The 15,121-nt window shown below is 37.7% G+C and overlaps 1 protein-coding gene across 1 annotated transcript; it reads right to left on the reverse strand.

The window, feature by feature from the left end:
• LOC109716976 lies at positions 1,035 to 14,451 on the reverse strand. The gene is made up of 9 exons (XM_020242608.1): positions 14,123 to 14,451; positions 11,453 to 11,800; positions 10,533 to 10,748; positions 8,344 to 8,990; positions 6,906 to 7,002; positions 6,761 to 6,814; positions 6,572 to 6,681; positions 3,849 to 4,039; positions 1,035 to 1,961 (listed from the first exon to the last, which is right to left on the reverse strand). Exons 1-9 carry the CDS (start codon positions 14,324 to 14,326, stop codon positions 1,324 to 1,326), a joined length of 2,505 nt encoding a protein of 834 aa, XP_020098197.1. The 5' UTR covers positions 14,327 to 14,451; the 3' UTR covers positions 1,035 to 1,323.

Genomic DNA, 15,121 nt, shown 5'->3' on the forward strand with positions numbered 1-15,121 from the left:
CCACAAAACCCACTAGCTGGCACTACTAGAAACAAGCTCCCCTTTTGAAGGTTCTCAACTCATAATACACATCTCCCGTAGATATCAACTGTTGAGCACATTTAGATCTCCCACTTGTTTGGCATCAGGGGCGCCTCCATCATACATTTGCTGATCACGCAACCTACAAAAGAGTGATCAGCAATCTATAGTTCGTTTTGACACATCATACATTCCAGCTTTTCCTACCATTCCTTTTTAGACAGATTTTTTTTTTTTATCAGTACTTTCTTCCTCACGATCAACCAGATGAAAATCTAAACTTTCGACGGGCATCGAAGCGTCCAAACAATGGCTGCTGATCTTACCAAGATCTAGACTTGCACCTTAGAATCAAAACACAATTGGCAAATTATGCAGTATAAAGCACTGGGTTAAAGAGTGGTACAATACTCAGGATGTGACAAATCTGAGCTTGGAGGTATTTGGTACCACAGAACAAAAGTTGAACTTCCTACAAGATCCTCCAGATGTTGGTTTTTGTTTCTAAAATATGTTTCTTCCACATGAATGAACTTACATGCTTACAATTGTCAATTACGTTGCTATGAGATTGTAGTTTCACAAATTATCAGGAATAAACTAAACTGTTGTTCAATTTTAGAGTCGATTGCATTATGTTCAATGTTTTTACATATCAAACTGATATTGTAAAATCACTTTAAGACTCTTCAAATTATTTGTCGAATTTCTTATATTAAGCTGCAATAATAAATACCGTTTACAGATAGGATAGGAAATCATGTAAAAATGAAATATTATACATCATATTATCTCAAACTATAGCACATTTTCACGTTGTCATCTTGTGATCTAAAAAATTGTAGAAACCTATCCATGACTTTATTTTTGTTCTAAGCAAAGTTTTTCGAAAACCACAAGATCATAGAAATGCTCACAATAAAACAAAAGTAACAAGTTAGCAAAGTAAAAACGCGCTAAACCCTACAATAGTTAAGTACAACTTTTTAAACATTGAGTGACAAAGTAAAAAATATACTAGACCACAGCGAGATAAATTGATGTTCACCCTTAAAAACAAAAAGATTACAAAATACATGGCAAAACAGACAATCTAGTTGTAACAGAGTGATTGATTCCAAATTTCTGATATTTTCTCCTATTATCTGCAGATTTTGCATGTACATTCTTCCTCGAAAAAACAGTAAAAGGAAACCTTACAAGTTTTAGTCTCACTTAAATACATCTACAAAAATTGTGAAAGATAGAATGTACTGTAACCAAAGACAGTTAACCGGTTATCGACCAAGAACTGCATATAGATCATATCGGCAATGTCCTCAGCAAATGAAGCGCGCGAGTCCACTGTGGACCCTCAGAGAGAATGATCCTCTTTAGCACTGGTACCGCCCCTGCAGAAATTATTGCCGGGTGGTTCTCTGCATCCATGCTTAGATTGTATAAAATAGCCAAACTAGATTCAATAACATCACCCTTTCCCTCTTCAATAAGCTTCACTAAATGAAATATCCCACCGGCATTTGCAACCGCCTTTGCAAATTCCATTGATCCTCCGGAAATTATCCTCTTCAATTCCAATACCGCAGCTCTTTTCGATTCGTAGGAAAATGAAGTTCTAATCTGCTCAATGAGTCTCGGAATTGTTTCGTAGATGATTACTTCCTTGTCGACAGTAAAATTTACATTATTTAAGGCGGAACCAAACTTAGATTCGAGCTTCACAAGGCATGCTGCCACCCAGTCCTTCGTGCGGAGCGGAATATCAGATTTTAGGATTTTCCGAAGTTGAATTACGTATTTTGCAGGGTCTATCGTACGATTGAATTGGTCAAAATTTAACAACTTTGTGAGTAGTCTAGCGGCAGCAGAAGTTGCGAGGCCAATTTCTTCTATTTCAACGATAGTTGGCTCAGGCTGGTTCTCAGTATCATCCTCCTCCACTGCACAAAAGTCAAGTAAATCAAATGTGTTAAATTAGTATTGTATTGACCAAATTATGGAATAGTAAGAGAAGTTCAGTATTAGATTAACCAGATTTATGTGAAAAAATAATCAAAAACAAAAAGCAAAATACTGTTGGCAGTTTAGTTAATCCTTCTCTTTTTAACATTTTTTTCAGTTCACTCTTCTCATTTCCCCCCGTCAGTTCTTCCACACGAACGAGAAAGAAATCTGGGAAGAAAATATGGATGGTTGGTGGTGGATCTGGGGTGTCTCAGCATTAGCCTTTCCTTTGGTTGGAAAGATCCAGGGCATCTAGACTTAGCTCTTCCTTTGGCCTCCAACCAAGGAGGCAATCGGATATGACAGATGGTGAGGCTTAACAAGTTGTATTAGTAACGATGCTCAAAAGGCATCCATGAGTGATTCTGACAGCTGTAGACGGACAAAATGGGAAAGACAGCCAAGAAGAAAAAGGAAAAAAATAAAATAAAATAAAAAATAAAAAGTACAGATTTTATTAGAACCGACGGTGCCCGAAATTTTTGGATAGCAAAGTTTCCAAAACTAAAGAAAGGTTAGTTTACTAAAATCAAAATTTTAAAGTTTAGGTACTCATTTCAAGATAGACTGTAGGTAGAGGTGTAAAGCGGGCCACCTTGGCCCAACCGGGCACCGCACGAGTACTTCACCCGTGCTGTGCTGGCCTAGCCCGAATGTGTGGGCCATGCTAGGCCGACTCCCCAAGGCCTGTCGGCCCGGCATAGCACAACCCACAATAGGCTGGGCTGTGTCGTGCCAGGGGATTGGCCCGTAGCCCGACACGAAATTTCCTGTAAGGATTGTATTTGCCAGGCCAGCACGGCTTTGACCTAGCCTTAGAGACCTAGTCTCCCTAGCTCCCTCAAGAGAAAGGCCTAGCCATTATGGCTAAGCCCTTCTACCAAGGCCTTAGGCCCAAGACTAAAGACTAAACATTTGCCTTTTTAAGCCCTCAAGACCAAATAGGGACCAAGCGCTACCCCTTCTCCTAAGGGTAAGACCTTATTTTGGTTCATTTAAATATATCAAAATCTATTTAAGTGGATCAAAATATCCTTCCCGACAGTCAAAAATCATACTAGTGGGAAGGGTATTTCGGTCTATATATTTTTTAAAAAAAAATCAATTTTTTAAATTTTTTATCTCTATAAATACTTTTTAATTTTATAGTTTTATTTTAGATTTAATAAAATTTTAAAAAGACAAATAAATAAAATAAATAAAAGGGCCAGAATAGAGCGTGGCCCAACGTGGCACTGCCCATGCCGTTTAGGCTAGGTGGACGTATTGGACAGACGATCCAAGAAATTCAGCTCGGCGCGACACAAACCGGATAAATGTGGATCGTGCTAGCCCAGCACTGCCGACATTACACCCTAAACTACAAATCAAATAAGTATGTTTTCAACTTCATCTTTTATCTTTTCCCTCCCTATGACTCTTATATGCAAATTACTATATAAGTCCGGTTTGGTTGTTTAATAAGGTTTTCCTTTTCAATATATTGCATTTTACTTTTCTTGTATGAAATGTTAAATAAATCACATATTGTAACAAAGCTCTCCAAGTGACCAAAGTGATCCGAGCAGAATACTTGATACAGGTTGTTACACTGTAGCTTAGTTACAGAACAATATAAATATTCAAGAAAAAGTGCATTCTTTGTATTCCATTAGATTTCGACATAATGGATCCTTCCTCTACCAAAATAGTGATTTCTAGATTAGCTTACACAATTCTCCCCCCAAATTATTATCAAACAAAACAACCCCCGATAGATCGATGAAGAAGCATAATCTGTGCATTATAAGAAATCTAGGCCTCTAAAGAGAGAGAACGTGTACCATTCAGAACTCCCTTTTGAAAAACAGCATCGAGTCCCGACTCAATTCCAGCAGCAGTCATTGAGGTAGTATGTGGTTCAAAATTTGCTAAATACTCGAGGAAAGAAGCAACTTTTGTTTGCACACTTGGTGATGCTTTCCTCAGAAGATCAATTAAGCGTGATATAATACCAAAGCCAATAATCTCCATCCTATGAGCATTTAAGAGCAAACTGTTAGTGTAGCATTACATAGAAAAGTTAGGGACGAAAGGAAGGTTCCTTCAAAATAGATGTTCATTGCAAAGATATAAAAATAATGACAAAAGAAATATGTAAATTGGGGTATAAAAAGCATTTGCAGGGGTTAGTACTTTTAAGAAGGTTTGGACAGTGGGATTTATATAATAATGAAATGCTCTAAGATATGCATTTGGTAGCATTTGAACAAGTTATGAACGATAGAGCAATAATATCCAATCTTTAGCGAGCAGAAGAAAGTCATCACACTTCATCAATTCTTCTAAGGGTCATTTACTAACTACAAATTTGAAAGCTCAACCGCTAGATAAAACAGCAAGAAATGCTTGTTAACATAATATTTCAAGTTAGACTGTTCTTGCTAATTTATCTTCCACCCCTTTCCGCATAAGTCTAGGCATAACCCTTCTTCAAACATATGATAAAGCAAAAAACTGATGACGAAAGGTTCACTATCAGTTTATCACTATATCACAAACTCTATGTCCCATGACATGGCCCAAGAGTCAACTATTTTGTTCTTGCAACAAATCGCTAGTCCTTAAGTTTGTACACTACTTATGAAAGGAAAGAAATCCTTCAAAAGCAAGGTGCCATGAGATAGGTTAATCGCCACAGTTTTATGGTTGCAATAATCCTCAACACTTACTGTTAAAGAAAAAATCGTCTAGGTACATGCACCTTCCATCAATGTAGGGTTTACCATTAGAGTTCAATCATTCCCTACCAGACGTCTCACCATTTAAAGGGAATGAGATGCCTCAGATCTTTCCTTCAGAGGGGACTTTTTACTATAATATTTAGTAATACACTTAATTTCATTGTTCAACTTTAACATCATTATTCATTATTCAGCGCTTAACATCACTAAAAAAAAGAAAGAAAACAGATTTATTTATAGCCCATCATACCAAGTAATATCCAACATCTCGATGTTTGTTATATAATACGGTTAATTTCATACGTGTCCCTGTAAAGATACCAAATAGCAAATATATCTCTACAAAGTTTTAAGTTATCAGATTTGTCCCTCTAAAGTTTAATCTTGTTGCATATATATCCCTATTATTAGTCCCTATAAAAAAAATTTGATTAACCATGGTAAAAATATTAATCATAGTCAAGAAGTAAAATGACCTTTTCACTCTTGTTATATATAATTCTCATTAACTAATGGGTCCTAGGTTACATGTGAAGTCAAAGGGTGTGACAAAGAGGAAGCTGCTAGGGGACGAACGTTCCTATCGTTCCACGAAGCCCTCCGATGTAGTCCTCGTGCAAAATTAACTTTATTAAGAAGAGGAGATAAGTGAAGGAGAAGTGATAGGTGCAGGAGGGGTGGGAGTTGGGTGAAGAAGAGGAGCAAGAGAAGAGATGCCAACAACGAGGGGTTGGATGGATTTTAATAGAGGAAGAAGATGACTGTTGGGACTTTTCGGGAGTGCATATTTGCACACTCCTAACTGTTAGGACTTTTTAGAGGAGCAAATTTGCAATTGCAAAACTGTCATTTTACTTACCAACTGTTAATAAACAAACAATAGACTAACGGCAACAAACTAGAGAGACAAATGTAAACATGTTAGAACTTCAAGAGGGGCAAATCTGATAACTTAAAATTTTATAGGGAGATATTTGCTATTCAATATCTTTACAGGGACATGACTGAAATTAACCCTATATAATTATACCATATTATTAAAGGAATAATAACCTTTCCCTTTATTCTCTTTAGTAATCGTTCCCAGCGCAAGTGGCAAAGGACTTGATGGTTGATACCCGTGGTCCCAAGTTTGAAACCTAGTTGCTTTACATTTCCAGCTAAATTCATTTCTTAAAAATGAACGAAGCAGGTAGCATGCTACCTTTCTCCCAAAAAAAAAAGAAAAAAAAAATTCTCTTTATCCTGTCAATAACCAGTAATAAAAACTTAAAAGTGGAACCTAGCCCTTCCAGCAAAAGAGATACAGTTGAAGCCAAATTGGCAACTTCTATATAGCAGCATTGGCATCTTCAAATAGCATTTATTTCCATGGATCTTTCTGGTAGCTAGATAATAAATAAAATAAAAAAAAAATCTATATAATCAAATAGTAGTGCTTCACTGAACACGTAATAACACTACCCAGATGAAAAACTTCTGCAGCATTACCATCTTATAAATTTATGCAAATTCAGTCAAGAAAAGTCACAAACACCAACAATAAATACCAAATAGTTACACTTCCTTTCCCCATGAGAAGTGACAACTGCAGCTATTTGAAGTCAAACTGCTTTCCAGATTGGGCTTTTTCTCAACTTAGTACAGCAATGTATAAAAAGGGTTTACCAGTGAAGATTCAGTTAAGTAGTTCTTGAACAAGAGAAATTAATTAGTACAGAAAAATGGTTGGCTCAATCAAGGGCAAAATAAATCTGGTAAATAATGGACCTTCAAGCGAATGCAATGCAAAACACCATATCAGGGAAACAACAATAACCAACCTCGTCATAGGTTCTTGCTTCAATAAGGTTTGAAGAAACCCGCCAGCATCATCAGAACTATTTGCCGAATTCACCTTTCCCTCAGTTCCATTGACAACTTTGTCATCAAACTGTCAAATTCATCACAGACGTCTTACTATTAAAAGGATAACAATCAAAAGTTTTCATGATAGTTACCATCTCACTTACCATTCTTTTCAAGCCATTGCCTGTATCAAAAATTCGAGAAAGTATATCAATAGTCTGCAATAAAGATTTTCTGTGAGCATTTGGACCAGATAAGCTAAACTTATCAGGGTTTATAAAGGATAAGTTAGCTCAGGTACTGAATAACCTTTTCGAGTAGGGCGACTGGTGTACTTGGGTCCTTCAAAATATTAATTAGAGGCTCCAGAGCACCTTCTGCTTCAATTGTCCTGCAAACTATATTGCTGCAGAAAAAAAACAAAGAATAAGCTAAGAGGGTAATATTATCAGAGTATATTTAATTTTAAAGTTTCAGAACTGCCAAGTGAATCGTTATCAGGGTCAGTTTTCAATGGAATGTCATGGTTCAACACTTTAACAAGGCAAGAGAATTCAGTGCACATTAAGATCAAGACCAACATGCTTACAATGATAGGCTTTGAGGCTCTGTAGAACTAGTCAAAAGGAAGCCGAAGTATGTGATTTGAAAATCAAATCTAAGAATTCATCAGGTTGAACTAGCTGCGTAGAACCATACATTGTTAATTTGTTAAATACCAATGCCATCACATAGACAAATAGGATATAAAGAAAGGTTATTTCAAAAATCCAAAACACGAAAAAATAGAGAGAATAAGCAGACAAAGCATTAAAAAAAATAATAATAAAGCTAATGAAGATGTTCGTCATACTACAATTTCTGCAACCCTCACTCAAACAAGCCATAAGGTAATCTGTGATCACATAGTATTTTCATCGTCTTAACACTACTTCAAAGGACGGAGAAAATAGCACAGCTCAGTCTTTGAGGAACCAAAGCATAATTTTCCATGACTAATAAGCAGCATGCACCAAGGTGTTGTCAATCAATTTGGTAGAGCTTGCTAAAGCATGAATTTCAGAGGTTTCTGACAAAAATTTATTTTCGGGTTAAATAAACAAGTGGTTGACGAGTCGGCAAAGGTGAGATCAACAAATTATCCACCAGTTTGTGTTCTGTGCTGAAATTTTTCTGATCTTCAACTGGAACATCATAGAAACTCTGGTCAATTCAGGGGGTCAATTGGCATCTGTTGATGATACAAACACATCCAAAAAGGGCAGAGTATTCATGAAGAGAGAAGAAGCATTAGAGAAAATGAGGACCTCACAATGAGGAAGAAGAAAAGGCGATGAAGATGGAAGGTGTACACAGCTTCGATGACCCAAAACACCTCAAATCACTTAATAATCAAGTATTAACTCAATACCCACAAATTTGTAAGCCCTAAAAGTAGTAATATACAAGTCACTACACTGAGTTCCTGGAGGAATCCCATATCGTCTTCCAAGTAATTCAACAAGCCTATTAAATGAGTCAAGCATAACCAATTGAAGCAAATAGTTGTATCTGCTAAGTTCTCTAGAGATGAATGTAAACAACATTTCTTTTGCTGATTTTAGGTCATGTTCATTTTGGCCATGGTTCCAAGGTTCTTAATAGTGAAGTTCAAAATTTTGTTCAAGAAAACTTACGTCTAGTGCATGCAAGGTGTTGCAGTCTATTTGAATAAAACAACGAAAAGGAAAAGGCAGGGTATAACCACCTGATACTTAGCTTGTCCAATGCATGAGCAACAGCTTCTCTGACAGTCAATCTATCATGGTGCAGTAGCTGAACTAATTGTCTAACAGCTCCAGCTTCCTTGAAAGAATTACGCATGTGCTCATTTACAGATGCATCAGCAACTGAATAAGCTGCCCGTATAATAGCAGAAGTATCTTCAAGCCCAAGAATCAAAACCAATCTTGCAACACCATCTATCCAGGGCAAAAGAGTATACTGTTCTTTCTGTGGAGATTCATTTTGAATTTTTTCTCCATCCTCCATCTCAATTGCACCGATTCGTACAAGAAATTGCTGTTGAGAACGCCCGACTATTGCATTCATCTTAGCCTCTTCAAGTTTCAAGTTCTTCTCTTCAATATTCAATCCAACAAGTAACTCAGACGCACCATATCTTGAAGGGCGCGAATTTCGCTGAATTTCAGTTCCATCAGGTAAAGAGGGCCACGAATGAGTTGAGGGTTTGAAAGCTTTATATGCTGCAGAACCCACAACAGGAACCCTAACTAAACCCTCTTCAATTATGAGAATTCTGTAGTATTCATCCTTGCAAAGCTCAAGTAATGCGGTTTTAGCTTCCTTTCTGATGACTTTATAGCCTTCCTGTTTGCCTTTTAGAAGATCAGCCTGCAAACGATTATTCATGTTTAGAATGCAAAAAACAAGAGAAACAGGATAGTTGTTGATACAGATGAGAGAATGAACAGTACATATAAGCAATCAGATTAATCTAACGGTTTTCTCAAGATAGCATAATATTCACTGAATTTTGTTTGTACACAATTCATATACATTACTTTTACATTGGACTTACTGTAAAAACAAAAATTTATTCTCAATCAGTAGCTCTGAACCTAGATTACAAACTAATGTAAGACTGAAGCTAACTTACAGGCACTCTTTCAAGATGTTGGAATAGCAACTAACCGGCACTTCACTTTGGGCGGGCATCTCCCACAAGCAATAGTAACGTATACAGAAAATTTGGACATGTTGATAACTTGGAAGGAAAAAAAGGTGAAAAGCAATGTCCGGAGTTTACAATTATGACAACAATGAACTTGAGCACTATAAGCACCATTTCTTCCGACTGATATGCTAATCATTCTAATAATTTGATGATACTTAGTTAAGATAAAATGCTACCTGTTAACTCCATATAGGGGTGTACATCTTATACCCTTGCATTTAGACCCCTTTTTAATATTTAGAGAGAGGGGGAGGGACGGGGTTGGGGGGGGGGNGCGCAGGCAGTGTGTGTGAAGTTTGATAAGACAAGCGAGTAGATCCTAGCCTTTCAGAGGCTAGGGTCTAAAAACCTAAGGTGTACAGGTAGCATTGCTTGTTAGTTGAGATTTTTGCAATTACAATTCATTTGTTTGGATGCAGTTCAAAGCTGCACTTGCAAATCTTGTCATTTTAGATATGGGATAGTGGAATTACCTCAATGGCAAAAAAGTTTCCCTTTCTTGTTAATGAGGTCTCCTATCATAGAGTAACTCTTTCGAACCGTTTTAATTCTACTTACATTCAATTTGAGTGCAGGACAAGATTTAGCAGTTGGGCCTTCATTAGTAGGTCTAACTACATCTACGTCAAGGGTTGTCATGCCACTAACACAGGACTTGTCGTGGCATGACAAGACACACTGGCACACCTCAGCACAAACCCTCTTTTCTATCACGGCACAGGCAGCATGAACAGCACACATCAATCATGCCCACCTGTGCCAGCTGGCAATAATTGAAAAAACGTTAAACAAGAAAGTACCCAATGGTAAAAGAAAACCTTGATCTTAGTACAACAACAACAAACCAAGCAGAATTTCAGGGCATGTTAGCAGCTGCACCTACAATGTAGTTTTTAGATGCAGACAACCAAACAGCCCCTAGAAGAAGATTTGAAACATGGGTTGGCTTTGGTAAGTCACTAAGGACATATATTGCACAAATAGTATCATTTGTTCGATGAAGTTTTCTCAAGACTAATACTCATCAAAGGCTGTAATAACAAATGCTAAGACATTGCAAGCCTCCTTGTATCAGTTTGAACTATGAGCTTACTTGAATTGAATAGACAAGCATTAAATGTTTAAACAGTCTAAAGAGAGACTTACCAATTTTGAATAGACAAGCATTAAATGTTTAAACAGTCTAAAGAGAGACTTACCAATTTTGGTATTACCCCCACTTCGACCATAATGCCATGATTGGCATGACTTAAAGCCAAATTTGCAAGGATCCCACCAGCTGCCTCTTTAACTTTTATCTCTTCATCATCAAGAAACCTAACAAGCTTCGGTAGAAGATCACTTTCTACGATCTTCGGTCTAAGCTTCTCGTCCACAGATAAATTCCACAAAGCAAATAAACCTTGCTCCTTAACCTGCAGATACATGCCGGCAACAGATCAGCTCTATCAGCGACAAATTTTGAAGAGATGCTTAAATATATCTCTTTATATACTCAGCAAGATCATTTATATACATCTATAGCTGCAAAATCTGGATGTTCATATATGCCCACCCTTGTACTTGGAAAAAGCTCCCCTCTTTAGAAACTTTATTCTAATATAAAACCAACTTCTTCCCACGAATTTAATAACATCCAAACTCCAGAATAGTTTCGTAAGAACATGCACTGTCAAAGGGTACATATGGAAATTCAGAATTTACAAGTAAGGATTTAAGTGCCATAGCACGGGATCGTGCCGGAAACTTGCCGGCACGGTACGGCACGGTGAGTGCCGAGCCGTGCCGATGCGTGCCAATCAAAAAAATTCTTGTGTGCCGACACATAATAGTATGAAATATTTATTTTCTTTAGCAATAAAATATTCTAACCATTTATTATGTCTTTTTATCACATCTTTTGAACATTATTGAGAAAATTACTTACTAATTTAAAGAATAGAGGGTTTTGAGCTGTGCCATCGGCACGGGGTCTGTATCGTGCCGCTATCTTGTTGGCACGGTACAGCACAATGGATACGGCCCGTGCCGACAGGCACTTAAAACCTTATTTACAAGGGTATACAAGTTTCTAGGTGATTTCGCAAGGTTACATACATAAAAACCCAATTTTAAGTACCTCTGGGGCAATTGAAGATTGGCAAAGAAGACTAGAAATTTCCTCTATTGCTCCACTTTCGGCAACAGCATCCCTGTATAACTTTACAGAAGTTACATTTCGTAGAAGACCTGCGGCAGCTTCACATGTAGAACAAGACTCGGATTTGAGAAGGCTGGTGACAAGATTAATACAGCCAGGAAACTGCATGATATCATCAATACACTTCCGTCCTCCTTGTGAGTATTGCCAGAGTGTAATAATGGCATGCTCCCGGTCTAACGGGTCATTGTCTAGGCCAAGCATTCGAACAAAAAGACCTATGTAGGCTTCCCCAGAAGTCACAGTTCTGCTCAATTGTTCAATATCCTGATCAAAAATATTCAAGGACACATTAATTTAAAGGGAATCATTTGCTTAATGATATACTGACTAGAAAAGCATAAGAAAGAATGAAAAGCATTGTAACGTTGAAAGTTAACAAAATCTGCAGTACAAAACAACTCAATCCAGCATTCAAATAAAAGTATCATCTCGACATGAAACTCTATGAATTGATACTTCTTCAAGAACAAGATTCGCTCTTATTATAGATACTAGGTGGAAATACAGCACCTAAAACAAGTAACTGAGGGAATAGCTAAAACACCCTAAACAAGTAACCGAGGCAATAAAATCTCTATGTTTCCATTTACTCATCTAATATCATTGTCGAACAACGTTCACTTGCCACACCAGTGCTCCAAGAAACAGGTGATGAACAAATTGATGGTCCAAGAATCAAATCATTGCCATACCACATGAGTTCAATAGTTAGGATGGAGTTCTCCATGTAAATTTCACAGGAACCCCAGAGCTTATTTTGCATATATATATATATATAGGTCCGAATTGTTTTCATCCTCCCTACATCCAATGTTGAGGTTGCTACAAGAAACGGGAGAAACATTGGCTTAAAGCTGCTTCGACAAAAAAAATTTCCGTAATATCCCATATTTCATGAGGTCCCTCCTAAGACACATCCAAAATTCCATCATTTACAACTCAAAATTATGTCATTTTACAACTCAAAGGAATGTCACTTTACAACTCAAAGTAAGGTCACTCGGGACTAAATAAAAGCATAATAGTTTCAAAATAAGTGCCAGTTCGTCCCACTTCTACTTCTGTTTTTAGTTGCAGTCACCTTCCAAAGTGTTCAGCAATAAGCCCATAACTTCGATTGCGGTGAGAAACAGAAATGCAATTTTGAGTAGGGATGTCAACGGGTCGGATGCCGGGTAGATTTTCAAAAATCCGAACCCGAACCCGACTCCAAACCCGAACCCAAACCCGAACCCGACGGATTTTAAAAATCCATACCCAAACCCCCAAACCCAAACCCGAAAATCCGAACCCGAAAAAATTATTTCACTTTTCAATATTTCAAATATATTACATTAAATCTAAATTTTTAAAATACAAATTTTATATACATATTATATACAATGTAAAATAAATTCGGGTTCGGGTCGGGTACAATCAAAATCCATATCCGAATCCATATCCGTCAGGCATTTGGTTTTTATATCAATATCCAAAGCCATATCCGCTTAGCATCGGGTAAATCCGCTCCTTTCGGGTTCGGATTCGAATAAAATTTCGGGTATCTGTACCCATTGACAACCCTAATTTTGAGGCACAAAAGCAGAAAAGACCAACCAATTCAGAGATTTCAATTCTGCTGCACAGAGAATCTATTTGTAAATTTGCAATATAGTAATTCTCCAAACAACACTACTCAAAAAACACTTCACCAAACTCTCAAACCTCAATCGATTCAGTAGCTAAACCAATTCAAAGATTTCAATTCTGCTGCACAGAGAATCTATTTGAAAATTTGCAATATAGTAATTCTCCAAACAACACTACTCAAAAAACACTTCACCAAGCTCTCAAACCTCAATCGATTCAGTAGCTAAACCCTCCTGGCTATTATATTGCATAACTTCCAAAACAAACGCCTCTCACATGTTCGACGATATTCCCCACAGAATCCTACGACCAATCGAATACACAACAAATAACACCACTTTCACATTCAAATCATATCCACGAAAACAATAAAACAACCAACATCAATTTCCTCCTGGCCACCATATTAGGTAACCTTCAAAAACATGATTCCTCTCACATGTCGACGATACTCCCGACAGAATCCTGCGAGTAATCAAAGCAACAACAACTAACACCACTTTCACATTCTAATCATATACACGAAAACAATAAAACAACCAACATCAATTTCCTCCTGACTACCATATTAGGTAACTTTCAAAAGCATGATGCCTCTCACATGTTCGACGATACTCCCCACAGAATCCTACGACTAATCGAAGCAACAACGACTAACACCAATGCCTCTCACATGTTCGACACTACTCCCCACAGAATCCTACGACTAATCAAAGCAACAACAACTAACACCACTTTCACATTCGAATCATATCCACAAAAACAATAAAACAACCAACATCAATTTCCTCCTGACTACCATATTAGGTAACCTTCAAAAACAAGATGCCCCTCACATGTTCGACGATATTCCCCACAGAATCCTACAACTAATCAAAGCCACAACAACTAACACCACTTTCACATTCGAATCATATCCACGACAACAACGAATAACCAAACACCAGTTTCTCTCACCTGGGGAGAGGACCCGGCACCGCCGCCGTCGTCGGCGGTGGCACCCGCCAGTAGGCGGCGGCGGCGGCGGAGGAGGGGAACATCCGGGGGGCGGCGGAGGCGGAGGTGAGGAGAGTGTGGAGGGGTGAGGAAGAAGGGTTTGGAGGGGGGAAGAGGAGGAAGAGGAAGAGGAAGAGGGAGGATTAAGGAAGAGAGAGCGAGCATCGTAATCGTCGTAATAGTAGCAGCAGTAGTAGTAGTTAGAAGAGAAGTACAAGAAGAAACACGCACGCTCTTCGTTTCTCCCCCTCTTGTGAGGACTGAGGAGAGGAGAAATGGGGATTACCCAACGACCGCCAACAGATAAATCTAGACGCTTCTAACCCAATGGATGCAAATGGATCCGGGTTTGTAAAGCTTCCGCCCTGTGAGAACAAAAAAAATATAAAAAAAAATATAATCTATTCTGAATCCATTCCGTGCCACCAAGTAAATAAAACGAAAGACAGGAGATTCTTTTCTTCCTTCAATCCGTCCCGATCTGTTAAAAATCCGGCAAAAATTCACTCCCGTCCCAAATAGGGCGGTAAGTGAGAGCAAAAAATAAAATAAAAAATAATCCGTCTCGAATCCGCCCCGCCCGGGCAAGAAATGGAGCGAGAGGTGGAGAACCCTCCTCCAATCCACCGTGTTTGTATCCCTACTTTCCACTTCGGTCTCTAGCTTTGTCTCTAATTAGTTTTCTTTTTTTGGGACGGGGATAAGGCTAAATTACTCTGTAAATAATTATTTTTTATTTTTTTATTTTTTTATTTTTAAAAATCTATATTTGTCTCCTAAAAATTTTAAAAATATTTTTCAGAGGGGTACGGCGTTAATGTAGAGGGCAAAATAACCAAATTATGAAAGAAAAATTATTTTTTAATACATTTTCGTCATTTTAAAAGAAATTTTTAGTATAAATTATAAAAAATGATCGGAAAAGTGATGGAACACTGAAGGAGGGGAGCTAAATGCAAT

Source organism: Ananas comosus, linkage group 11 (genome assembly GCF_001540865.1).
Source record: "Ananas comosus cultivar F153 linkage group 11, ASM154086v1, whole genome shotgun sequence".
NCBI lineage: Eukaryota > Viridiplantae > Streptophyta > Magnoliopsida > Poales > Bromeliaceae > Ananas > Ananas comosus.

Coding starts and splice junctions, on each gene's coding strand:
- LOC109716976 (XM_020242608.1), bottom strand. CDS start 14,326: ATGCTCGCTCTCTCTTCCTTAATCCTCCCTCTTCCTCTTCCTCTTCCT. Junction 6,682..6,760: donor GCAATGGCTTGAAAAGAATG/GTAAGTGAGATG, acceptor TGAATTTGACAG/TTTGATGACAAAGTTGTCAA. Junction 1,962..3,848: donor TCAAAAGGGAGTTCTGAATG/GTACACGTTCTC, acceptor ACTTTTGTGCAG/TGGAGGAGGATGATACTGAG.